Raw genomic sequence first — 25,938 nt, forward strand, 5'->3', positions numbered from 1 at the left:
AAATTGTTCCTAGACCTGAAGGAAAATCTGTTGTTTCTTCCAAGTGGATATTTAAAATAAAGCATGCTGCTGATGGTAGCATTGAAAAATATAAAGCCAGATTTGTAGCCAGGGGATTCTCTCCGAAAGAAGGGATTGATTTTGACAAAACCTTTGCTCATGTTGCCAGATACACCACTGTGAGAGCAGTCCTAGCTATTGCAGCATTGAAGGGATGGAAAGTAGATCAAATGGATGTAAAAACAACATTCCTAAATGGAAGGATTACAAAAGAGGTATATTTGGAGCAACCTGAAGGATTTAAAACTCGTGATCTTAAAGTTTTTGTTTGCAGGATCAAGAAAGCTCTCTATGGGCTTCAACAAATGCCAAGGGCTTGGTATGAAAGAATTGATAAGTATCTCACCGGCTTAGGATTCTCCAAAAATGAAGCCAATCCAAATCTATATTATAAAAGGGATAAAGATGATATGGTAATTTTGATAATGTATGTTGATGATTTACTAATAACAGGTGATGATCATCTCATAGATCAATGCAAGAAAGATCTCATCAGAGAATTCGAGATGAAAGATTTTGGACTCCTTCATTACTTCCTAGGACTGGAAGGATGGCAAAATTCTAACAACATTATACTTAATCAAGGGAAGTATGCATTAGATATCTTGAAGAGATTTGGAATGTGGAACTGCAAGTCTCTGTCTTCTCCAATGGAGACTAATCTACATAAACTTAAAGAAGTAGCAGCAAAATCACCTTCCATAGATTCTACTCTACCGACGAATGATTGGGTCCCTTATGTACTTCGTAGATACAAGACCTGATATTTGCTATGTTGTTAACGCCTTAAGTCAATTTATGTGTGAGCCAAAGAAGATTCACCTAGTTGCAATCAAACACATTATGAGATACTTACAAGGCATTCTTAACCTTGGGCTCAAATATGAGAAAGTTGACTTGGATTTACATGGATTCACAGACTCAGATTGGGGTGGAAGTGTTAAGGATAGAAAAAGTACTTCACAATGTTGTTTCAGTTTAGGATTAGCAATGATATCATGGATATGCAGAAAACAGTCGTCGGTAGCACAAAGTTCCACAGAAGTCGAATACATTGCAGCAGCGATGGCCTCTCGGGAAGTAGTTTGGCTTAGAAAGTTACTTGTCGGATTATTTGGTCAAGCCATGATTCCTACGATTATTCATTGTGATAATCAGCGTTCCATCAAGTTTTCTATGAATCCAGTTTTCCATGACAGGTCCAAGCATATCAAAATTCTTTACCATTATGTAAGAGATATGGTATATAGGAATACTGTATAATTAGAATACATTTGCACTGCAGATCAGACAGCAAATATTCTCACCTTTCTTTCCTTTCACAGCATCCGCCTAACGAAGCAATAGGCTCTGCCTTAGATGTTAGAGTATCTGTCCCAACCTATTCCTTTGCTGTCTACCCAATGTCGTTGCCTTAATATATGAGGAAAGTTGCTACGCAAGCAGAGATCCCCTATAGTTCCCACCCACTTAAACTTCTCTCTCGAGTGAAGATAGATCACTTCAGAAAAAGACTTGGTATGGTTGAATTGTAATTCATTTGCATTCTTTAAATTATTAATAAAATAATTTTATTGTCAGGCTACTGACTGTTATGGGCTCCACCATTTGTATTCATTATTTTAGAGGTGATGATCTGTGAGATAATGAACACTTATACGAATAATATGAGAGATGACGATCTCTTAGATAATGTGCTAAACAGTAGAGTTCTATTGTAAGATCTAGATGGGCTCAAAATCACATTGTGATGTAGACATTGCTATGTCTATAAGTGACGATTTGGATAAAGGAAGAATTTTATTATTCTCCAGAGGTTATCCTATGTTTTGGTAGATCTTACTCAGGATCATGTTGTGATATAGGAATACCGGTACCTATGAGTCACAACTTGGATAAATGAAGAATTTAATTATTCTTCGGATTTATCATGTATATTGTGTTCTTTGCAATACTGTTATCACTAGTATCAGTGATATGTCATATCACAGGTTTACTAATATGACATTGTATCATGTGTTCAATGATACCACATGCTAAGAAGATTCAAATAGATATAGAGTATCAATCCTTGCTTGTTCATCTTAATTGATGTTGCTAGATATGATATCTCTCAGTATGATTATCAAGTTAAGAAGAGTGTTAATTCCGTAACTTTCAATCATGTTGATCCGATTACAGATCGTTCTAATCTGATCTTGCATTATATTGATCTGAAGCTATTGTCTTATCCTCTTATGGATATCGGCACCTATCTTGAAGTACTAGTTTAAGGTCTAACTAGTCACCTTGGTTAGTTCAGGACTAAACTAATTATTGCATGGAAAGTCGCCGACTTTAAGAGATGAGTCAAAGGACTTTGGAAGGGACATTTCCTTTGTAAGGACATGCCCCTTGATCTCTATATTTAGTAAGTGTGTGGTTGAAGTTTAAGGACACACAAGAAACAAGTCTGCTCCTTAATCAGTACTGCCCTAAGACGAATTGCAGAATTGGAAAGCATTTCCAGAATTATATCTCTCCATTCAATCAAGATTGTATATTGAAGATTATCTACAGCAAGCATAAAGAAGGTACAATCTAAGTCTGATTCATAACAGAATTTTGCAGAAAATTTACACGAATAGGTCGTACATCCAAAGACTCGCCTGCTAAGGTGGTGTCCTTGGCATGGGCACTCCCTATCAATGGGATCACCTAAGGCTAAGCATTGATTTGAATTTGTGGAGTTCGATGCCCAAAGGTTTGATATGTGATTGTAAAGACTCCAGCCTATTTCTTCTTGATTGTAGTATATCTTTCTCATGATAATATATGGAGCAGAATAGGAGAGAAATTTTATAATGGAATACTTTCCCTTGAATAAAATGCCAACAAATTTCAATGTGTTTTTCTCTCCTCTTTCTTAAAAATAGGAGTCATTGGTAATAGGAAAAAATAGCTCTAAATATGATATTATGATGTGATACTTAAACTAGTAACAAGATAAGAAGACGCATCCACCATTTTTTTAGTCACATTGATACTTTAGAAGCTACATCCTTATTCATCTCTTTGACTAAGCATAATATTCCCTTCTAGAACCTGCCCTAGTTTGTGCCCTATGAGCACAATTGAAATATTTGGGATTAGGAGGAATGTCTTTCCAAGTGGAATACTTCTTCCATTTTGTTTTTGGTGCGAATCTTGCAAACAACATGAGGACAAGTGCACATACATATATATAGATACATATAACTAGCATGACATAATCCATTGTAACCTTTGTAAATCAATAATTAAATGGATGTGTAGTCTAATCCTAGGGATAACAAACAACACATATTCGGAAAAGAGGTTTACTTATTTACCCAACACATCCTATATGACTAGAGGTCAAATTAGATCTTCCATATGAATGGGTGGGGAAAATACAGCAAGGTGGCCTTACACTACTCCCCTCTTTATTTCCTATTTCTACCTACCCATATGGACTCTCTCGCACAATTAGTGCCTTTGTCTGATGTAGCCCATGCCCATTCCACCACAGGCCCTATTTCCTTTCCTTTGTATGATGTAGCTCATGACCATTCCACCGCAGGACTCCTTCATTTGTATGACCTAGCATGGCGCATTCCACTGCAGGCTTGTCCCTCACCTTCATATGATGTAGCACAGCCCATTCCATGGGGCTTATCTCTTGTGGGGAAATGCTGTAATATAGTAAGGATACATATAGTGTTCTACCCAAGTTACTCATCTCATATGATTATTTATTAGAGTGAAACATATATGGCAATAGAATGTACAGAGCCTAATCCTTCTTATATTGCATACAAAATTATGTGTTAGAAACTTAAGCCATGTAATGCTGTGCTTATATATTTCACATTTATATTCACATATATAAAGTGAAATTAGATATTATCCAATGTTTATGTTAATATTAATACAGACACACTGTATGATCTTAAGAAATATGTGTATATTAGACCATATAGGAAACTACTTCAGGAATCTGACTGTGATTGCCAATTTCCTAAGTTCCCTTGGAATTTCCAGTATGTCCTTCCAGTGCTTGTGTATACAGTTTCCTCCAAGTTCTATGCTGACTAGCTGAGCCTCCTGGTTATTGCTGCTATTGATGTATACCAAATATAGTTAGATTCACTGACTGGTGGTGGTTTTCTTCTATGGCCTATCGATAGTATTTTATTCGCATGCATTTTCTCCCTTATAAATATCTTCAGGGGATATATGTGAGGGGTTGTGTCTCCTCCACGTGTGTCTTTTCTTAAATAATCCAATAACTGCTAATTGCGCCACATCCCTCCACATGGTTTGATATTCATATTATTCAGCATATGGTCTTTTGATTTGGGAGAAAGATGATTTGGCATCAATTTCTTTTTAAGGTAGAATACTGATTGCTAGAATTAGTTTTTCTAGGAACTATATCAAATAAAATAGATATTAATTAATAACCCATAACTTAGATACCGATTCGTGCCAGTAGGGCCTGGCTTCCGCATCCGATGCACGGATGCGGGAAGCCTCCGGATGCCTGCGGGTGGCTTCCGGGCAGCACCCACAGGGAATCCGGGAGCATCTGGACGCATCCGCGGGAGTTAGGCAGGAAAACAATAAAATATAGTATATTTTAACTTAAACTTTCATAACAACATGTGACTAAAAGCATTTTTTAAAGTGTTTTTCACAATAAAACCCTAAAATGACCCTAGAAAACAACATAGAAGCATTCACAAGAGTCATTTTAGAATTTTGTTTGCACTTACAGCCACTCCATCATTGTGAAGCTAAGTTCAGCATTTTCGAAGAGGATCGATCGAAGAGGGAGAGATAGCTTTCTCAAAGAAGTTTAAACCATTCAAGGTAAGTGATCAATTCTTTTCTTGAGTATTTAGATGATTTTTTTTGAGTTTTTGATGATTTTTTTCAAGTTCTTGAAGATTTTTTTTTTTTTTAATTTCAATTTTTTTTTTTGAAAGATATGTAGAAGCAACTTTGGGTATTTGTTTTAGTAGTTTTTCTCACTTCTTTCCACTTGTATGCATGATCATTGATGTTCATAGTTGTTAGGAACTAATTAAAATTTATTTACTTTCTTATAAAAGAGGCCCATTGGACACTGCATTTAAAATGGGGGCAAGAAACCGCGCTGAAGAAGCTATTGCACGTTGCCTTTATGCGAATGGGCTTTCTTTCAACTTGGTGAGATCACCATATTGGAAGGAAACAGTGGCAGCAATCAAAGAATCACCAGCTGACTACACAAGCCCGGGCTATGTTAGTGTGGCACGTGGTGCATCTAGCATAAGTGGAACCATGCTTGGTTCAAATGATCTTTCAGCAGTTGGAGATGACAATGAGAATGTGGATTTTCTTGTGAATCCCTATGATTCAAAGTCAGACTTTGATTGATTGAATCTTCAGACTTCAATCATTTACCATGTTTTTAAATTTTATTTTGTTGGAATCTTGAACATGACCTATTTGAACTTATTGTTTAAGAGTCGAGACTAAACACTAATGTTGGACAAGCACATATTGATATTGATATATGAATATCATATGAATTTTGAAATATCTTGAATTTTGTTTAGGGTTCCAGTTAACTGTTAAGTATCATAGATTCATAGTCATATTATAATTTATCAAATGATTTGTTTTTGTGTATTTCTTGCATTTCTTTGCATATGTTAATATTATAATATATATACGTTTTCTCTCGCATCCGCATCCTTAAAAAAAAAATCCCCACATCCCGTATCCGCATCCGAATCGGTAACTTAGACCCAATATATAAAATAATGTCAATATCTTTTTACTGTTGCAAAAAAAAATTAATATTAGTATTATATAATAGATATCAATTCATGAATCTGGCAAATATATCGTCATATTAACACTACACAATGGATATTTAATCAATTAAACTCATCAAGCATGTGAAGTTTAAAACAAAACAAAAAAAAGATTAATGTCTGGCCTAATGAGGAGGATATGACATTAAGCGTGCATAAAGGGTAGTTAGTTTTAGTCCATCCATGGGATAGCACTCACACCATTTACTTTGACGAGATAATCTATGATAGATGTCCTATGACTAGAATCACCAACATAGTAACACAATAATCTAATACTTTTATTCCTAAAGCATGAATAATTAAATCCATGACATATTCCTTTTTTAAAGTGCTTGCATTTTAAAAAGTTCATATAGTAATCTACCAAAAACTAGATTTAGGTTTTAAATAAATACCAACTAGGTTGATCATCATGCATTTTACGTAGTATTGTAGATATTTTATTTGAAACACTAATACTCAACAGTACAACATGGTCAATTTGAAAGATGAAACAACTTGTTCCACTAACAATACATAAGTTATCTATATATGACAGATATAACTTTTAGCCAGAAGATTGACATCCCTCAAAACATGATGATCAATCCTCAATTCTAAACATGGTCAATTTGAAAGATGAAACAACTTGTTTCACTAACAATGCACAAGTTATCTATATATGACAGATTTATTTTTAAGCCAAAAGATTGAGTCAATATCCCTCAAAACATGATGATCAATCCGTCCTTATTTTACAGACCTAATTATTTATGTGACTGCCATAGACTTAAGCATTAGTTTTCATATTTCTATGCAGTCATCTACTAAATATATAATTAATATCCATAGATTATTCTCTAAGCAAGAGGTGAGATATCATTTACAAACATGCTCCCCATATAGTTTATTAGGGAGATAACCAACTACAGTCTGGTGTATGAAGGGAAACATCCTCTTTCAATCTCTTTTGCCCCAGGGACTTCCCTGAACTAAAAACATTGGGATTTCGACACATCCCTGTGGAACACAATAATTCTCTACAGTTTTGCACAAAACTCTTTAACGAGAAATCCAAGATAGAGTAAAACCAATGATCATTCAGTTCAATGTAATCTGCCATATAGTGTCTGAAAATTAGAATTGAATGTATAATAAATCATACGGACTCTATCATGCATATTTTTCAGAAGCTCCAACTGTTTTAAAATGTAAATATGGTTTTCAATCTTCATTTTGTGTCTTGTAAATTAATGTGTATCAACTTTCAGTTGATTTATGATTTTGCAGCATTTGACATCTGATTATGCCAATTTCCACTGAATTAAGATTTGCCAAATCCATTGCAAAAATAAACTATCATAAGTTTTTGAGACGAGGAAAGCACAGCAATGATCATATTAAAATTTCTAATCAGAGGTAGCCTACAAGGGCTGAAACACAATTTTAGGAATATTAATCCACTACCATCACATATTCTAATATAAACTATATCAAACAGGATAAAAAGCCATTCTGGAGGTTACTTGAATTTTCTTTCAGATAACATACCAAATTCACCTTCTTAACAGGTATTTCTACTAGACTAAGGCGTAAGCAATTACACAGAAGGGAAAAATTGAAAAGAAAAATACTACCTTTCCCCTTTTTTGCGGTTCCTGGAGTTAACTTAACATGGTACTTGTATGATTGTAAGACATTGTACGGAGCACAAACAGGCACGGCATAAAGCAAAATGTCATTTGGTAGAGGATTTCCAGTTAATGTATCCAGCTCAGTCAACTTTTCTTTTTCATCTTCAGCTAACTCATGAATATCATCCTCTTCAAAGATTTCTCTCTCTGTCTCAGTTAATGCCTTTCTTCCTGTATTTGCTTCTGGATCAACCTTGGACATTATAGTACTATTGTACTGGCTTGAGCTCATGACAAGTTCATTAGCTTCCTCAGAAAATCCTGGGCAATCTCGGGCAACGTGACCTGGCCTCTTGCATTTATAGCAAATCTTTGCAAAATCAGGATCACCTATCAACCGCAAACAAAAAGAATGCAACATGTAACAAAGTGAGATATAATTAAGCAGTATAAAGTCCAATAAAAAACATTTGGTTTCATAGTCCATGAAATTGAGCAAAAGATTTTGAAAAATGTTGAGTACAAGATTTTACATTGACAGCTTAGATCCCATTTCATGATTCAACATCACAATGTAAAAAGTTAAGTGAAGCTTACAGATTATAACCTCTATATATAGTTTATGTGTTGCAAACAAGAACACCTATAGTAAGGGAAAGACAAAATAAATGTTGCATTCAATTTTGTAAATTATTTAGGAAGGATTGGCAGCAGAGGCCCTCATGCCATATGCCAAGATCCAGCTCTGTCTAATGCTCTCACAATGGAGGTGCTACAAGATTTATATTTTAACCCATGGAGATATACACACAACAACTCACCCTGTAGACCTACTTTCACCTCCATCTCCTATATGAAAATTGAAGTGGTGCAGTGAAGTAGGCTAAATCCTCCTTCCCACTTCATTGCACTACTCCAGTTTACTTTCATCAACTGCAGTAATACAGCACATGAGGACAGAAGTAGCGATACCACTCGCCCATGCCTGGAAAAGCTAATATGTACTTGGGGAGACTTAATTCTAGGCCACCAACAAGAGAACCAAGTGGCCCTACAACTTAACCACGACAACCAGGATATGTTACATTCAATGGAGATGTTAAATGAAAGAATTTTAAACTTTTATCAGTAAAATGATTTACATAACTATGGGCCTTTTAACTAAGTTAATCATAGGAGGTTTAATCCCACCCCCATCTTTATTTATCGTAATAAAGTGGTTACTAATTCAACAGCCTCCCTCGAAGATCTTTAAAAACAATTACCTCCACTATCAAGTATCAACACTTTCCCATCTTCAAAAGGAATATAGGATAACATTGATTAACCAATATCATCAGTTATTATGACAGCACCATGTTCCTCAATCCTGATACAAATGGGATGACCAGTTTCGCCAAGATGCAATACCCAATGATACTATAGTTCACAATCCCTACAAGTACTTGCAAAGTTGCTGCTTACTCAAAGGTTTTTAAACTGTGCTAGTAGTCGCAGGTTTAACTCATGAGCCTCCAAGGACATGTTTCTGATGAAAATCTGTTTGATTTTTTGCAAGTCCAACCTAACTCGCCCACGCAGGGAAAAACATGCCAATGCAAGTTAAACATGTTTTTCAGATGGCTTTTCGCATTTAAAACCCTGCATTTACCCCTCCATTGAACAAACAGCAGCAAGCACGATCATTTTAAGCATACTGGGAAGATCGTGTAGGCAGTTTGAATAAGAAATTTCCAAATTTTCAGATCTAGAACAGCTGAATTCCCTTTTACATTTCCCTTTTTCCTAAGAATTTAAATTTGCAAAATCTAATTTTTAACATGTTATATGATTGAAACAAATCAATTCTATTTGATTAAAATTTGACACAAAGCTCTCACACAAGACTTGCATTATTCTATTTTACAAGGCAATAAATAGATGGGGCAAGCCCCCGACCAACCCCGATCAAGACCTCGGATCCAGATACAGCTGAAACAAAACCTTGAAATATCAGGCTCCACTCGCAACAATATTACCATGTTTCTATCAAAATCATTAATTCAATTATCCATCAATTTTTAATTTTCATCTAGCAGCACCATAAAGCCAGAAGCACAATCTTCCAAGCCAAGAAGGGAGCCACAATCAAGTTGGAGGACCATAAACCTTATTTCCAATTTTTCAATAGGTTAGGAAAGAGGAAATTGTTAAAACTAGCAATTTTCACTTACCTAGTTATGAAAATGGTTTCAAAAGACAATCAACATAAATTCATAACTGTTATCAATTAGCTACTAACTATCATATCCAGCTCCACTATTGAGCTGCGCACATTGATGCGATCTTGTAATCGATATGTATTTAAGAATCAATTAATAAAAAATAGTTCCTTGTGGTTTTTTAACTCCACTACAATTTGTGATTGAATTTTGTAAAAAGATTGTGATCTATTAAGAAATTTTAGTTTTTTTTAATTGCCAATTTTTCACGTAATCAAAAAATTTGGGCTAGCAAAGGTATCCTCCAAATTTGAGTTTGTGAGCTATGCCCAAATTTGAATTGATTTAAACATTTTACTTTCTCTGTCACAAAAATGTCAATTTTGATGCACTTTTCATAGGACTTTGAGACACATTAAAAAACAATAGGGATTGTCCACAAGGTTAACAGCCATATATATAGGAAGGTAGTTTTTTCAGAGATTAATACTTCTTAACTAATTATAACAGTAGCCCCTAAATTCCAATAAACTGCACTATTTGCCTCTAGAATAGTGTAGAAACTGTAAATTCCTCTTCACTGCAGTAAAAGCATGACATAATATCTTTCAATCTCACAGACATAACTTTTTGATTTTTTGAAGAGCATTCATCAGTTTTGAAAGATCTCCAGTAGAATTCATTCCAGAAAAAACAATTGCATGGTAAACATTAGCCCACGAATGAGTAATTCACCAGCATAGAGATAATTTATTGCATGTTACCCTCAGAAACAATTTTTACAAAAATTAAGCACTCATGGGAGGACTTATTAACTGACCATCCTCTATGAAAGGTTGCCAGTTTCTCTTAAGCTCAATTTTCTTTGAATGGACTCCTTGTGCTCTATATGCTGTATGATAAATTTGTATAGATTGAATCATATAAACTCTTTAATCAACAAGGACATTCTCAAAAGGAACTGTGAAAGCAAAAGAGGATAAATGCACACCATAAAATCTACACTGTGCTCAACACATTTATGAGACAAAATATGGTTCCAGCTATTATTTTTTATTCTTTAAATGATAGATTTTATAGAACTTGATATTTGCATCTTAATACAACAAATAAAATAATAACACCATAAATTATCCAAAACCATAATTATGCATAGTGGCATGGATCTCCCACCTACGTAATGATCTCTTTAAGAGATGCTATAAAGAAAAAGATACATTATCTATTTTTGGATAGTACTCCAGAATTTCAAGCACCTGAAGTGCTTGGAACATGACCCTAAAGATGTTCAGTAAATAACTGAACTGTTAAATAATCTGAAACAGGTTCTTCCCTTTTGATTGTACAAACAGATATCAGTATCCTATCAATCCAACTCCTCTCTGTACAAAAATAGTGGCCTTCTAAAAGAAATAATAAATGTCATCTTTAAGTACATTATATATCAACTTACAGGTTCATTAAATATGTATGGTTAGCAATATTATATTGACATGATGATCCTAATCCTTGTTCCAAAACATATTCTTAATAACTAGAATATTTTCATCACACTGAAGAACAAGCCCTGAAGAAAGCAATAGGGACATCTGTGATGCTTTTAGAAGAAGAAAGATTTCCAAAAAAACTGAAGGAAAAGCAAAAGAAACTAATAAAATGAGGCATCAGGTGCTTAGGACAACCGCTGGACCTGCAAAATGCTGGCCATATACAACAAACATGGTTGAATTATGTGCAATGTCAGAAAAAAATAGCTAACACTAAATTTAACTAGAGTTTAAAGGTCTTGAAAGCTAAAATTATATCATTTCTCCCCAATATCATAGTCATTCTCTGCAAATCTTATGCCACTCATAAGCTACATGAACAAGACAAACACAAGCACTACAATCTTTCCATTGCATGCAAAGATTACAAATATTATAATTTCCTAGTTTCCTTTGTGGGATATTTGCTAAATCGTTCCAAAACAATATAATATTTGAATGCCATTATGTTGACATTCATTTCCTTCCACAATATAGCAAAAATTAAAATGCCAATAAGATTATGGACATGTAGATCCTAACTTCTTTGTAGCTAGTTTTTTGTCACAATAATTATTTTCTTGCCTGCTATTAGTAACTGCAGGTTCACATTGAAATATACTGGCTAGGTATTTGAAGAAAAATTCGGATTTAGTTTCCAATAAATCTTTGACCACCGTGATAATGGAGTTTTGGGTTTTGTGCAAAATGCTGATATTTTGTTTGCTTTGTGGTTTTCTAAATTTTTGTTATTTTTCGAATAAGATAGAATGTGTAGAAATATCAATCTATTCTAAAAACAATTGTTACAACCAATGATTGAAACAATTTCTGATAGCAATATCACAATTTGACTTGCTGTGGAAATTATCTCCTACTTAACAATTTCTTTATTTATTTTCAAGCCAAAATGAATGAATGGTGACAATCATACCAGGAACTTCTTGAGAAGAACTGAGGGCCTGAAATTAATACTATTCCAATATACCAGTAAATTGAACTGCTGTAGTTGTTTATGGCTGACATCAGCCCTCTGGGTGCAATGAACAACGCTTTGGAGGCTAAAAAGAACTAATACTATCACTGTACTGTTCTGTAGAATTCTGATCTTTCCTGTAATGACAATTTTGGGCTGAATTTCTCTCAATTCGGACCCCTGTATAGAAGTTCCAATCTTCCCAGTGATGTATGGCTGAAATATGGGACCTGAATTCTTCAAAATCTCCCAATTTTAATTGAAAATGCACTAAAGCTCATCGATCTATTACAGTCTGAATATTTCTCTCTGATTATGCATTCTGAAATCCGAGATGAAAAACTTGAAGCTATGTCTGGTTGATCATGTCAGCTTCTTACTGCGACTGTACCGCTAGCAGAGAATTGCAGAAATAGTCTCATGTCATCCTAATTGCTTCAGATCTGCAATACAATTAACAAATTCACAGATATAGTCTGAAGCCTGGAAGAAAAATATACTGCTACAGGTTTTTCCTCATGCCTAGGCTGCAAAATACACTTCCAGGATGAAATCCAGATCTTCCTATGACTGTATTGCACAGCTGGGTAAACTTGCTTCCACCAATGATCAGTAAATTTTTAGATTTGTCTGTTAAAGGTGATTATGGAGTTTGCTACTGTGGATGGAAGCATAGTTACACCATCCTGGGGGACAAGGGGACGGCAGAACGGGTGGGCAAATTTCTGCGATGGGGGAACAAAGGGGCCTTAATTTGGGGACGGCTGGGTGACAGCGGGGGGCGGTGGCGGGGGAGAAGAGTTGTATATACTATACATATGGTACTTAAAATGCTTGTTATGAAAAGATGTAGTGCAATACAAGATATAAAGATGCAAAAGAGTAGATACTTGAACATTGCTGTAATATGTCGTCAGTAGATTTTGCATTGTGTAGCCGACAAGGTGTATGTCGTCAGTAAATGCCCATTCAGGAATGTTCTTATTATGTAGTCGACATGTTGTATGTAGTCGACGGACTCCTTCGGGAAGTATATATACACCCTCCGGGAAATCATTGTAAGCATCAGAAGCTTTATGTAATCTCTTGGCATATGCAAATAATAAAAGGAGTACTGTTGTTTTTGTTTTTGTCTATTGTTTGTGTGCATTAATCTATTTACCCCATGTGGTAAACATAATATTCCTTCTTGGATATTAAAATAAATGTGATTTCTTTCCAAGGTATTTTACCAAACAGTTGGCATGCATTAAACTGCTGTAGATTAAATGACCTGTCAGCCGACTGGACGGTCCGGCAGTGTTTCTGTAGCCGACGGAATGATTGTCGTCGGTGTTTTGTATTTTGTAGCCGACGGGTAAATAGTTTGTAGCGGACATAATGTTTCTGGCCGACGAACTCCTTCGGGAAGGTTCGGTGGATAGTATTTATATCCCGTCTGGGATCATTGTAAATCATCATCTACTATTACCGATATTATGAAGCATAACGTATGTCTGGCATATGCGAATATAATTCTGCTATTCTATTCCATTGTCTGTATGTGTTGATCTCTTTACCAGTACGGTAAACATTTGGCGCCGTTGCCCCGATGGACCTGGTACGCAGGCAGGCGGATGGAAATTAAATGCCAAATCTGTTGAATAAAAATAACAACACGGTGAAGGATAAAGATGAGATTCGCACAGCTCAAGCTAATTTAATTCTAGCACAGTAGGCAGAGCACCGGAGGAGATTCCAGAAGATTGCCAACGAAAACCGAAGCGCAGAGGAATTGCTAGAGGAGACTCGACAACGGGTGGAGTTGGTAGAAGAAGCACAGGAGGCGTTCTTGAATTTGTGTTCGCTGAGGGAAGAGAATTCAGACGGAAGAGCATCGACTCACACGGCTCGAAGTGCCAAGGGAGCACGAGCGTGGAGTGACCTCTTCATCCGGCATACACTTCCGCAGGAGACAACTTCAAAAGATCCTTCTTCTTCACCAAGGTTCGCAGCTGTTGAGACCTCCGGTGTGGGAGTTCAGACCTCTGGTGTGGGAGTTCAAACTGTCGGTGCGGGAGTGCAGACCTCTGGTGTGGGAGTTCAGACCGCCGATGTGGGAGTGCAGACCTCCGGTGTGGGAGTTCAGACCGCTGGTGTGGGAGTGCAGACCTCCGGTGTGGGAGTTCAGACCTCCGATGTGGGAATTCAAACCGTCGGTGTGGGAGTGCAGACTGCTGGTGTGGGAGTGCAAACCACCGGTGCGAGAGTGAATAGTGCCAGTGTTGCAAGAACAAACAACGCTCGTGCATAGAATCTAGGAGTGATGGCAGGACCCAAAGAAAAGCTACCAAAGTTAGATGGTGATGGTACAACTGACCCCATCCGACATTGTAAGACATGTGAGACGATCTGGCGGGCAAATGGAATTACAGATGCCAACGAATGGGTGAGGCAATTTCCAATAACCCTAAGAGGGGTAGCAATTGATTGGTTTACGGATACGGATCCACAAAAGCTAAATAGCTGGGATAACATTAAAAAGGAGTTCCTGGCGGAATTTAAACTGTTGCGGGATGATAATGAAATCGTAGCAGAGATTTTCAATACCAAGTAGAGGAGGAATGAGACTGTCCGCGTCTACACCAGGAGATTAAAAGACTTAATAAACAAAATGGAAAGCAAGCTGGCGGACGGACTTCAGAAAAGATGGTTCATGGAAGGCCTCCGCTCAAAGTTGCGGAGGAAAATGAAAATTGTGCCATCGTCATCATATGCGGACGCGTATAACAAAGCACTGGACCTTGAAAGTGAGCAGAAGACAAAGAAGAAGAAAACTAGCTCCTCTGATTCTGATGACGACGAGCCTGCCGGAGATGATAGCAACGACGATGAAGGCAGCAGCAAGAAGGTTCGTGCCCTACAGAAGGATATGATCCACATGATGGAGTTTAAAAATATGCAAAAGGACCCAAAAGGTAGTGAGCTATGGTGCACGGAGTGTAAGACCGATGGTCATACTAAAGGATCGTGTCCGAAGAACCAATTTTGTGACATTTGTTAGATCATAGGCAATTCCACAAAAGAGTGCCCCTTTAACATGAAGACAAGAGGATCTCCGCAGGTGTTTCTTACATAGGAAGCTTCCCCGTCGGGTAGTAGCGGAAATACAAATATTGCAAGTGCCACATCCAGAGGATTCAGGAATAATAGCAAAGGGCAAAATAACAACAATACAAATAATAACAATAATAATGAGAGCTGAAGTCGAACTCAATATGATGCAAACGAACAACCAATTGTTCAATGCCGAGCATGTAATTTGTGGGGTCATTTTGCGCGGGATTGTATAGCGGCAAACACACCAAAATTATTATGTAGATGGTGCGGACCCGACGATCACGAAGATTCCAAGTGTCCAAAGTCTGGAGTAAACTTGATCACTGTCGGCATGGATGTAGAGGAGGTTTTGGCAATTACACGAAGGCAAGCGGAGGAAAAGAGAAAATTGGGGGAAGCACAAGCCAAAATTGCAAAGGCATCGTCGATGGGGACATCTCAGTTGAAGGACATCACCGGCACCTTGGCAAGGAACTTCGCAGAACAAAACATTGTACGACAGATCTTACAAACGGAGGTACCGGTCAAGATAAGTGACCTCCTCACAATGCCCCAGTTACGGACGGCCATTCTAAATCATGCACCATTTCCGAAAGCAACGGAGGACACAAGAAAGGATAGTAGTGCAACGACGGCAACAGACCCAATGCTTCTGACTCTCACGACGGGAAGGCATTCGGTGGTCGTCGAGATGGGAATTTTGGGAAAGGTTCTGACAGACACAATTGTCGACGGAGGGTCCGACATGAATGTGTTACTGGAGGATACCTAGAAGAAGTTGGGAAAGCCGACCTTATGGCCACCTGCATTTCAGTTGCTCACGGCAAACCAACATGGAATCAAACCGTTGGGAATCTTGAAAGCACAACCGGTAACTATTGGAATGCAACCATTTTTATTGGATTTCGTAGTCATTCCATTAAAAAGAAAAGGATATGATGCTATTCTGGGACGGACTTGGTTGGTGCAAACAAAAGCAAAACATGATTGGAAACGAAATACTCTATCAATGGAGCATGGAGGCAAAAGATTCACAATTGACTTGCACACGCAAATGGTCGGTGAGGAGGGACCATCATCAGATTTAGAAAGTGACGGCGAAGGAAAAAGGAGAATGGAACCAGACGAAGGAGGAGCATTGAGACTTGACGGAGGATCGAATGATGACGACCTAGACTCGGTGAATGGCCTTTACTATTGGCAAATAGAAGACAACGAACTCTTTTCGAGTTGTAACATGGTAAGGGTTGATGAAGAGAAAAAAAAGGAAAATGAGTGTCCGAAGGAATACAGAGAAGCAGATGATGCAAAGGAGGTTACAGCTGAAGAAGGGAAGGACATACAATACAAACTCAGAAAAAAGAAAAATCCCACCGTCCGGTACACGGTGAACGGACCGCACAGGAAGAAAAGAATGCATCGCACCATAAAATTAGTTGAAGGGTGTCGACAGAAACAAAATAATCTATATGCGCGACGACCGCAGGCACAGTGGGCGACGGAGGTGACATAGAACAGGCTTAAGGCGTGGCATGACAAACTCAACAGGTTTCAACTGGAGCAGTTGGTACTCAAGTACGACAGTCGAAATGAAATCAAACCAGAAAAGTTTAAGGCCAAATGGGTTGGACTATATCAGATTCGAGAGGTCGGCAACAATCGAGTGATAAAGTTGGGGACTTTGGACAGACAAGAGGTATCTTACGCAGTCAACGGATCCTATCATGCCAGGAAGATGCCGTCGCCATTGCAGAATGATCAGATGATTCCCTCGTCGTCGTTGTTGCAAAATGGCGATGCCTGGAGGCAAAATTGAGGTACTGTTCATTTTTTTTTTCCAAATAAGAAAAAAAAATGAAAAAAAAAACAAAAATTTGAAAAAATAAATAAATAAATATATTTGGAAAAAAAAAAAGGCAAGCTGAGTGGGCCGCGGGCAACTCTTCGTGGGGGATAGCTTGCGGGCACATCTCCACGGGAGATTACCCCACAGTCACCTCCCCCGGCCCTGTCTATCCGCAGGGCACATCTCCGTGGGAGATTACCCCGCAGTCACCCTCGCCGGCCCTATTGGTGTCACGGAATGTGCTTCGCAGGCCCTCTTCTCGCGGCGTTCCCCTCGTCATCTTCTGCCCGCAGAATTTCTTTTCGTCTGCTCATTAAGTCTCCCGCGGAAAGTTTTATTATCTCCCGTGGACTTCTACTGTCGCATTTTAAACCTTCCGGCGGAGTGTATTCTTCCCGCGGAGTCTTCTACAAATTTCGCGGCTCGATCATAGCAGGAAGTAAATCACCGACAGAGCAGGACGCAAACTAGAACGACGGTAGCGGAATGGGGAGTCGCAGTTGAAAAATCAAGCTTGTTTCTGAAGACACATTGCGGTAACAGCAAAAGCCTAGTATAATACAATGTCTGCCGGTGATTTCATCGCAGTTTGGAACTTTTTCATTGATCCTTACTGAATCACCTGTGTCGAACTTTGATAAGGATTGATCACCATATGGTGTTGATTTTATTTCAATAAAGAAGGTGCAGGCCATTAGAACAGTCCCATTTTGGAATGATGGTAGTAATTTTCCCGTCCGCCGGCAAGTTGCGACGAGAAGCACGAAAGAAGAGGGTTTGGTAGCAGAAGTGTTCAGCAGTCGACTCCTTGTTCATGGCAATAAAATTCATAAGCTAGCTTTTCTCTCCCACGGAGGGGAGGGTGCAGACAGTTTTTCCACGGAAGATAATTTACTGGCACTTCATTTGTCTGCCACGGAAGGAAGGGGGAACTTGTAGAGAGTCGAAACAACAACAAACAAACAGAAGCAGATGGGTTTGTCTTGGTGGATGCGTAGAGAGCTCGAGAGGAGCTAATCATCCAGTTGGAGGCAGTGCAGCGACACTTGGCTCAGGATACCGAGGAATTGAAAACAGAGAAAGTAGCACAGGTGGCTATCAAGGTCAGCTTCATTAAGGAGGCAGTGTTGTGTCGTCAGGAGAGGACTTTTATTTTTTGGGGGGATGGTGTCAGCCGACTGGATGGTCTCGGTGGTGTTTTTGTAGCCGACAGAATGATTGTCGTCAGTGTTTTGTATTTTGTAGCCGACGGGTAAATAGTTTGTAGCGGACATAATGTTTGTGGCCGACGGACTCCTTCGGGAAGGTTCGGCGGATAGTATTTATATCCCGTCTGGAATCATTGTAAATCATCATCTACTATTACTGATATTATGAAGCATAATGTATGTCTGGCATATGCGAATATAATTCTGCTATTTTGTTCCATTGTCTGTATGTGTTGATCTCTTTACCAGTATGGTAAATATGACCCACTGTAGTTGTTTACTTTTAGTAACCTTAATCCAAACAGGTCATCCCTGTCCCCTATCTTTAGTTTAATGTTTGTAGCGTTCAAAATAATGGAATATAGCAAGGTAATCATGCAACAAGTTATATATAAAGTAAGGAAACCGAAATACAGTCAAATCTTAATATGTATGTGTCTCATCAAAACTGACTCAGACGTTAAGTAGTGTGAAGAAACAACCCATTCAGACTGGTATTAATAACGAGATACTGTCTATATTGCAAATGAAACAATATGCAACACCATAAATTGTGAAAGTAGGCAAGGAGTTCACAGACCCATGTATTGGTAATGAAGCCGATAAGGAAATTGGAAACCATCATTTCTGTCGACTTGCAAACTATCATTTCTGTGGCCTGGGAAAAGATGGGAATCACGTCTTCAACTCTGGTGCAACCCGTGAATCAATGCTAGTTTGTATGGGAAATGACGCTAACACTGCAACTACGACTATTAGTTCCTCTGTCCTATCCGACTGGAATGAGGTATTGCTACACCTATTCTTCTTCCAAAAATGTAGGTACCAACCAATATGTCTGCCACTAATGCCCGACTTTGGCCAGAATCCAGTATATATTCCACAAATCAATAGAACCAAACACCATGACCTGATACCCTTGGTCGATGTAGTCACGTGGGTTTCTACTATGAAGAGGGTCGAGCTAGTTCCAACTTCCTTGGTCACTGCTCAATAACTACTACCTCTGGCACCATGTATTGTATTACAACTGACGAGAGGGAAAATGCACTTACATTTGAAGAGTTCATCTCTGTCGTGGAGCAACTGTCACCATTCTTAGCCATCCAGCCTTAGCTTATGCAGATTTCGACCTGTATGGTGATGAATCTCAGTAACCTCAATCAGAGTTCAGTATTGGAACTACAATCTCTGGATATTGATGAATCATTCCATTCCTCAATTCTGAAAGTGTCACGTAAGTCTAGTTTTGCGTCCAAACTCACCTTTTCTCCTTAAGGGTTTTCTTCCTTAAGAAAAATCTAGTCACATCAAAGCAACCATTAGGATTTATAAAATAGCATATATATATTCATTGTGCTTTTCCCAAGACAACCTCCTTTTTATAACCTCGAAGTGAGGAAAGAGTGTTGGAATAAGAGATGTGGGATAAAACACCAATTTCGTCTTCTAGTCACTTAAGTCACTTTATAAAGTGAATGGCTTAATAAAACATAAAGTAACTTTTTTAAAGTGCTTTAATACATTAAATGACGAACTTAAGAAAAATCTTCCCTTATGACTGGCAAGCATCCTTTCTGGAAATGTCGTTAATCTATTCAGATGTGGAGATAGATTAACCAGGCGCCAAAAGAACTAGCGCAAAAGAGGGGACATGACAGTCCTCCCTTCTCGAGATTGCTTGCCCTCAAACAATCTCAATGCTGGATGCTGTAAAATAGACTCACCTTCCCAAGTGGCATCTTCATACAGTAAACCCTTCCATTAGACTAGATATTCTCTAATAGATCTATTTCGCAACTTCTTTTCTCTAGTCTCAATCACCTCTACCGGCTCCAATACCAGTCTACCCTCCTCATCAAGTGGAGGCAAGCCCTCTAACGGTACAATCTACTGACCAATTGCCTTCTTGAGGCATGAGACGTGAAACACATTGTGGATTCGACTGTCACCAAATAAATCCAACTCATAAGCAACCTTATCGACCCTCTTGGTGATGCTATAAGGTCTGTAAAATCTGGGCTTAAGCTTTTTTGACCCACTTTTCTTCAAGGAGCTCTGCCTATATGGATGGAGACGAAGATAAACCATGTCACCTATCTCGAAGCTTCGCTCAGTACAATGTCGATCAGCATGTAACTTCTGTTGGTTCTGCGCCTGCTGAATATTATCTCTAAAAGATCTGAGAATATCTTGTTGATCCTGGACCCAATCTTTGGCTAAGGGAGCCCTGCTGTCCTGTAAAGCCAAGTCAATGAAAGAGAGAGGTTCGAAGTCATAAAGAGCACAAAAAGAAGTCATCCGAATGGACATATGATATGTGGAGTTATAGCAATACTCCCCCAAATACAACTATCTAACCCATGCTCTTTGTTGACCTGCAATGTAGTTTCTCAAATACCCTTCCACCCATTTATTCACTATTTCGGTTTGCCATCCGTCCCAGAGTGATAGCTAGTACTAGGTGTCAACACTGCATCTGCCAATCTAAAAACCTCCTACCAAAAGGTACTGAGAAACCTGTTGTCCCTATCACTCATGATAGTTATGGGTAATCCATGAAGACGAAAAACCTCTTGAAAGAACAACTCAGCCACCTAAGAGGCTAACCAGTCCACAGAAATAGCAAAGAAGTATGCGAACTTAGTCAATCTATCTACCACCACAAAAATGCAAGTCTTTGCCCTAGACCCTCGGCAACCCTGTAATAAAATCCATGGAGATACTCTCCCACCTCTGAGCTAGAATAGGGAGAGTCTGAAGTAAACCTATTGGAAAGCCCTACTCTAACTTGTTCTGCTGACAAGTCTGGCACTGTCTAACATGCTACAATACATCGTCTTTTAGCCCCTTCCATGAGAATCTCTCTAATTTGCCCGCAGGTTTTGAAAAAAGTTGGTGACCCGCTGAAGGTGCATCATGTATAGTGTACATAATATCCATTTTAAGTTTAGATTTTGGTACTAGGTAGATTCTATTCTTATAATATATAATATTATTCATTACCTTGTACCGATCATCCTAAAGTAGACCATCCATAATCTAACAAGCATGAGTATTTTTGGAATATTCAACTAACAGTTGAGACCTCCAATCTGCTGAAATGTCAGATATGGCACAACACTCCTTCACTGAGGGTCTCTTAGAAAGTGCATCAACAACTATGTTATTTTTCCCCTTGACATATTCAATGTCAAAACCATGTGTTTGAACCTTGCTGACCCATTTTTGTTGTCTTTCATTCAACTCCTCCTATTCCAAAAAGTAACGCAGATTGTTATGATCTGTCTTTACTGTGAACTTGCTTCCTACCAAGTACTATCTAAACTTGGCTAAAGCATGCATTATGGCCAGCATTTCCTTCTCATATGTAGAATATAATAGCTTGCTACCCCTAAGTTTCCTGCTCTCAAAAGCTATGGGATGATGGTCCTAGATCAAAATTGCCCCGATTCCGCTCCCAGAAGCATCACACTCCAAAACAAAGGGTCTAAAAAAATCAGGAAGTGTCAGAATTGGGTACATGCTCATCACCTATTTTAGTCTATCAAAGACTGCCTTTGAATCCTCTATCCATCTAAATGCCCCTTGTCGTCAGTAGAAATTGTGTATTAGCCGACAGATCCCTTCAAAAAGGTTTTTGTTATGTAGCCGACGGGTCCCTTCGGAAAGATATTATTGTAGTCGACATGGGATGTGGCCGACGGATACCTTCGGGAAGGTTCCTCAGAAAGTATTTATATCCCCTTCGGAAAGCATTGTAATCATCATTGAAGCATAATGTACTGTTTGGCATATGCGAATACTAATAAGAAGTTCTGCTATTCATATCTATTGTCTATGCGTTGATTTCTTTACCCAGTACGGTAAACATTTGGTGCCGTTGCCCGATGGACCTGGTACAATGACAGGCAAATGAAGATTAAATGCCGAATCAGTTGAACAAGAATAAGAATAAGTTGAAGGAAACGGATGAATTACGCGCAGCACAGGAAAATTATTTTTGGCACAACAAGCTAAACGCAGACGGAGATTTCAGTAAGTTACCGACGGACACAAAACCACTGAAAAATTGTTGGAAGAGACTCGACAACGGCTCAATTTGGTGGAAGAAGGGAGGAGTTTCTAAACCTGCATACGCCACGAGAAGAGAATCCTGACGGAAGGAGATCAACTCGCATGGCTCGAAGTGCCGAAGGAGCACGAGCGTGGAGTGACCTCTTCGTCCGAGATATACTTCCGGAACGAACAGTTTCGGTTGACGAAACCTCTTCTTCACCAAATAGCGCGTAAGTCGAAAACAGCATGGGTGTTGAAAATAGTGCGGAAGCCGAAAACAACACGGGTGTTCAAAATAGCGCGGGTGTGCAGAACAGCGCGGGTGTTCAAAATAGCGCAGGAGCTCAAAACAGTGCGGGTGTTCCAAAAAATGCAGGTACACAACAAAACCCTCAACATACAGTGATAATGGCAGGTCCAAAAGAAAAGTTGCCTAAATTTGATGGTAAAGGAGCTGCCGATCCGATTCGACATTATAAAACATGTGAAACGATCTGGAGGGCTAATGGCATAACAGATACAGACGAATGGATTCGATAATTTCGCGCTACTCTACGAGGTGTTGCGATTGATTGGTTTACTAAGACAGATCCACAAAAGTTAAACAGTTGGGATAATATTAAGAAGGAATTTATTGCAGAATTTCAAATATTGCGAGACGATAATGAGATTGTAGCGGAGATATTCAATACTAAGTAAGAGAAGAATGAAACAGTCTGAGTCTTCGCCAGGAAGTTAAAGGACCTGATCAATAAAATGGAGAATAAGCCGGCTGATGGGCTACAAAAGAGATGGTTCATTGAAGGCCTTCGCCCGAAGCTGCGAAAGAAGATGAAGATCGTGCCACCATCAACATACATTGAAGCGTACAATCGGGCAATGAACCTCAAAAGTGACCAGAAGAGAAGGAAGAAGAAGAACAGCTTGTCTGATTCAGATGACAATGCATCTTCAGGAGAAGATAGCAGCGATGACGAGGAAAGCAACAAGAAGGTCCGTGCCCTCCAGAAGAACATGATTCAGATGATGGAGTTCAAGAACATGAACAAGGAGACTAAGGGCAATGACCTCTGGTGCACGGAGTGCAAGAAAGAAGGCCATACGAAGGGATCCTGCCCGAAAGAGCAATTCTGTGAGATCTGCCAGATTCTAAGACACTAAGTAAAGGAATGTCCTTTCAACCTGAAATCAAGAACACCACAGCAAGTGTTCCTCATGCAGGAAGCGTCCGCATCAGGAGGGAGCAGGAACACCAGTACGGAAGGTGCCACATCAGGCGGATACAGAAACAACCGGCGCGATCAAAACAACAACAACAACAATACCGGCAACAACAATAATAGTGGAAGGAGTCGAATTCAATATGATGCCAATTGTTCAATGCCGCGCATGCAATCTGTGGGGTCACTTTGCCCGAGAGTGCACAACGGCGAACACACCGAAGTTGCTATGCCAATGGTGTGGACCGGGCGATCGTGATGATGCTAAGTGCCCGAAGTTCGGAGTAAACTTGATTACCATCGGGACGGACGAGGAAGAAGTTCTGGAAATCACTCGGAAGTAGGCAAAGCTATACCCCGATCCGACGGAAGAAAAGAAGAGACTGGAGGAAGCACAGGTAGAGATCCAGAGAGCAACGCAGATAGAAATGGCACACCTGAAGGACACGCCGAGTACCTCCGTACGGAACTACGCAAAACAGAATATTGTACCGCAAATATTGCAAGCCGAGATACCCGTCAGGATAAATGATCTGTTGCTCACTATGTCTTAGCTCCGATCAGCACTCACAAACATCGTTCCCGCTGCTAAACTCCCAGGAGAATATGGAAGGGAGCAGGAAAGTGGAGCAAGTACAGCAGACAAAACGGAGGAGAGTGGCGCAAGTGCAGAAGATCCGATGCTGTTAGCTCTTTCATCTGAACACTATCTGGCGGTTGTTGAAATGGGCATTCTTGGGACTATGCTAACAGACACGATCGTGGACGGAGGATCCGGTGTCAATGTGCTGCCAGAGGATACTTGGAAAAAGTTGGGACAGCCGACATTGTGGCCACCTACCTTCCAGTTGTTAACAGCCAATCAACATAGAATCAAGCCATTGGGAATACTCACAGCACAACCAGTGACAACTGGAACACAACCATTTCTGTTGGACTTCGTTGTGATTCCTCTAAGAAGGAAAGGGTACGATGCTATTCTGGGTCGAGGGTGGCTGATACAAGCCAAGGCAAAGCACAATTGGAAGAAAAATATTTTATCACTCAAAAGCAAAGGCCGGAAGTACGTCATCGATCTGCACACTCAGATGGTCAAGGAAGAAGCCCTATCATCAGATTCCGAAGGAGAAGAGGATGAAAAGGGGCAAAGTATGGAACTAGATCAGGAGGGAGTTCTACGACTAGAAGGAGATGACGATTTGGATTCAGTAATTGCATAAACTGATTCTACTCCTAAACTGATTGGTCTTTCTTCTTTCAAAGTAATTGCCATTGCATAAACTTCTGTTCATAGGTATCCTCTGGGTAATATTTTTGTTTTATATGTTCTACAAATCCCTTATCCTTCTTTTTATGTGAATCCCTAGGCTGAAATCTGCTCTTAAAAGAAGGTGCTAAGTCACGAGCCTTCTTAGTTGCCTCCTGTAATGTAGCGGGGTCATGCCCCTTGACCCAACCCCTCAAGGGATCTGAGAGTCCATCCATAAATAGCACTACTAATCTCCTCTCTGAAATATCTATAACCAACACAGCTAACCTCTAAAATTCACTGATGTACGTCTCAACTGCTCCCCACTGCTTGAGTTTTGCCAACTCTTTAAACTGTAACACGGGATCTTTGGTATCAAATCTCTCTATGAGTCTCTCAATGAACTCCTCGTAAGATGTGAACTGATTATGCCCCATGGTTACCATGCCATGGTGCCACCACTCATGCGCTGGACCATCCAAATGAATAGCTGCATACTTGATAGCCTCCTCCTCAGGCATCAGATTCAGTTGGAAGTATGTATCTACCTCTACACCCAAGCTCATGCAGTCATCTTCCCTGAAGCATCATAATAAGGTAATTAAAGTTTTCCAACTTTCTTTCTCAGCTCAAAGTTTTGATTTCTCCCTCCTACTCTAGGCATGTGTCTCATCCTCAAATCCATATAATCTCTGAGGGAAATATCCACCTGAAACTACGGTCCACTAGCCTCCCAGTCCCTCTTGAACTGATCCCGTAACTTGGTAATCTATGACTCATTTACTAGTTGAACCGGATCTTTGGGTGTGAAAGTGGGTAGAAGAGGTCTCGAGCTTGCTGTCCGAGTTGGGCGTGTAACGTGTCTAAATTTATCAGCCTCATTCCCATTGTTGCCATGTCCATTATTATTACCATTAATGTTATTCTCAAGGTCATTGATGTTGCCTCAACCTCCATTATTATCATTGCCCCCATCTCCATTGTTTGCATCACTTGGATTAATATTGACGCCCA

At 39.2% G+C, this 25,938-nt stretch overlaps 1 protein-coding gene across 1 annotated transcript in view; it reads right to left on the reverse strand.

Moving 5' to 3' along the window:
- The window catches only part of EMB1441 (zinc knuckle (CCHC-type) family protein), a 231,980-nt gene that overhangs the window by 20,555 nt on the left and 185,487 nt on the right, over positions 1 to 25,938 (reverse strand). The window contains exon 13 of the mRNA XM_089825338.1: positions 7,544 to 7,930. Coding sequence (XP_089681464.1) covers positions 7,544 to 7,930 — 387 coding nt within the window. The remainder of the gene's footprint in view (positions 1 to 7,543; positions 7,931 to 25,938) is intronic.

Source organism: Cupressus sempervirens, chromosome 4 (genome assembly GCF_028749045.1).
Source record: "Cupressus sempervirens isolate cs-2001-9-10 chromosome 4, ASM2874904v1, whole genome shotgun sequence".
NCBI classification, from domain to species: domain Eukaryota; kingdom Viridiplantae; phylum Streptophyta; class Pinopsida; order Cupressales; family Cupressaceae; genus Cupressus; species Cupressus sempervirens.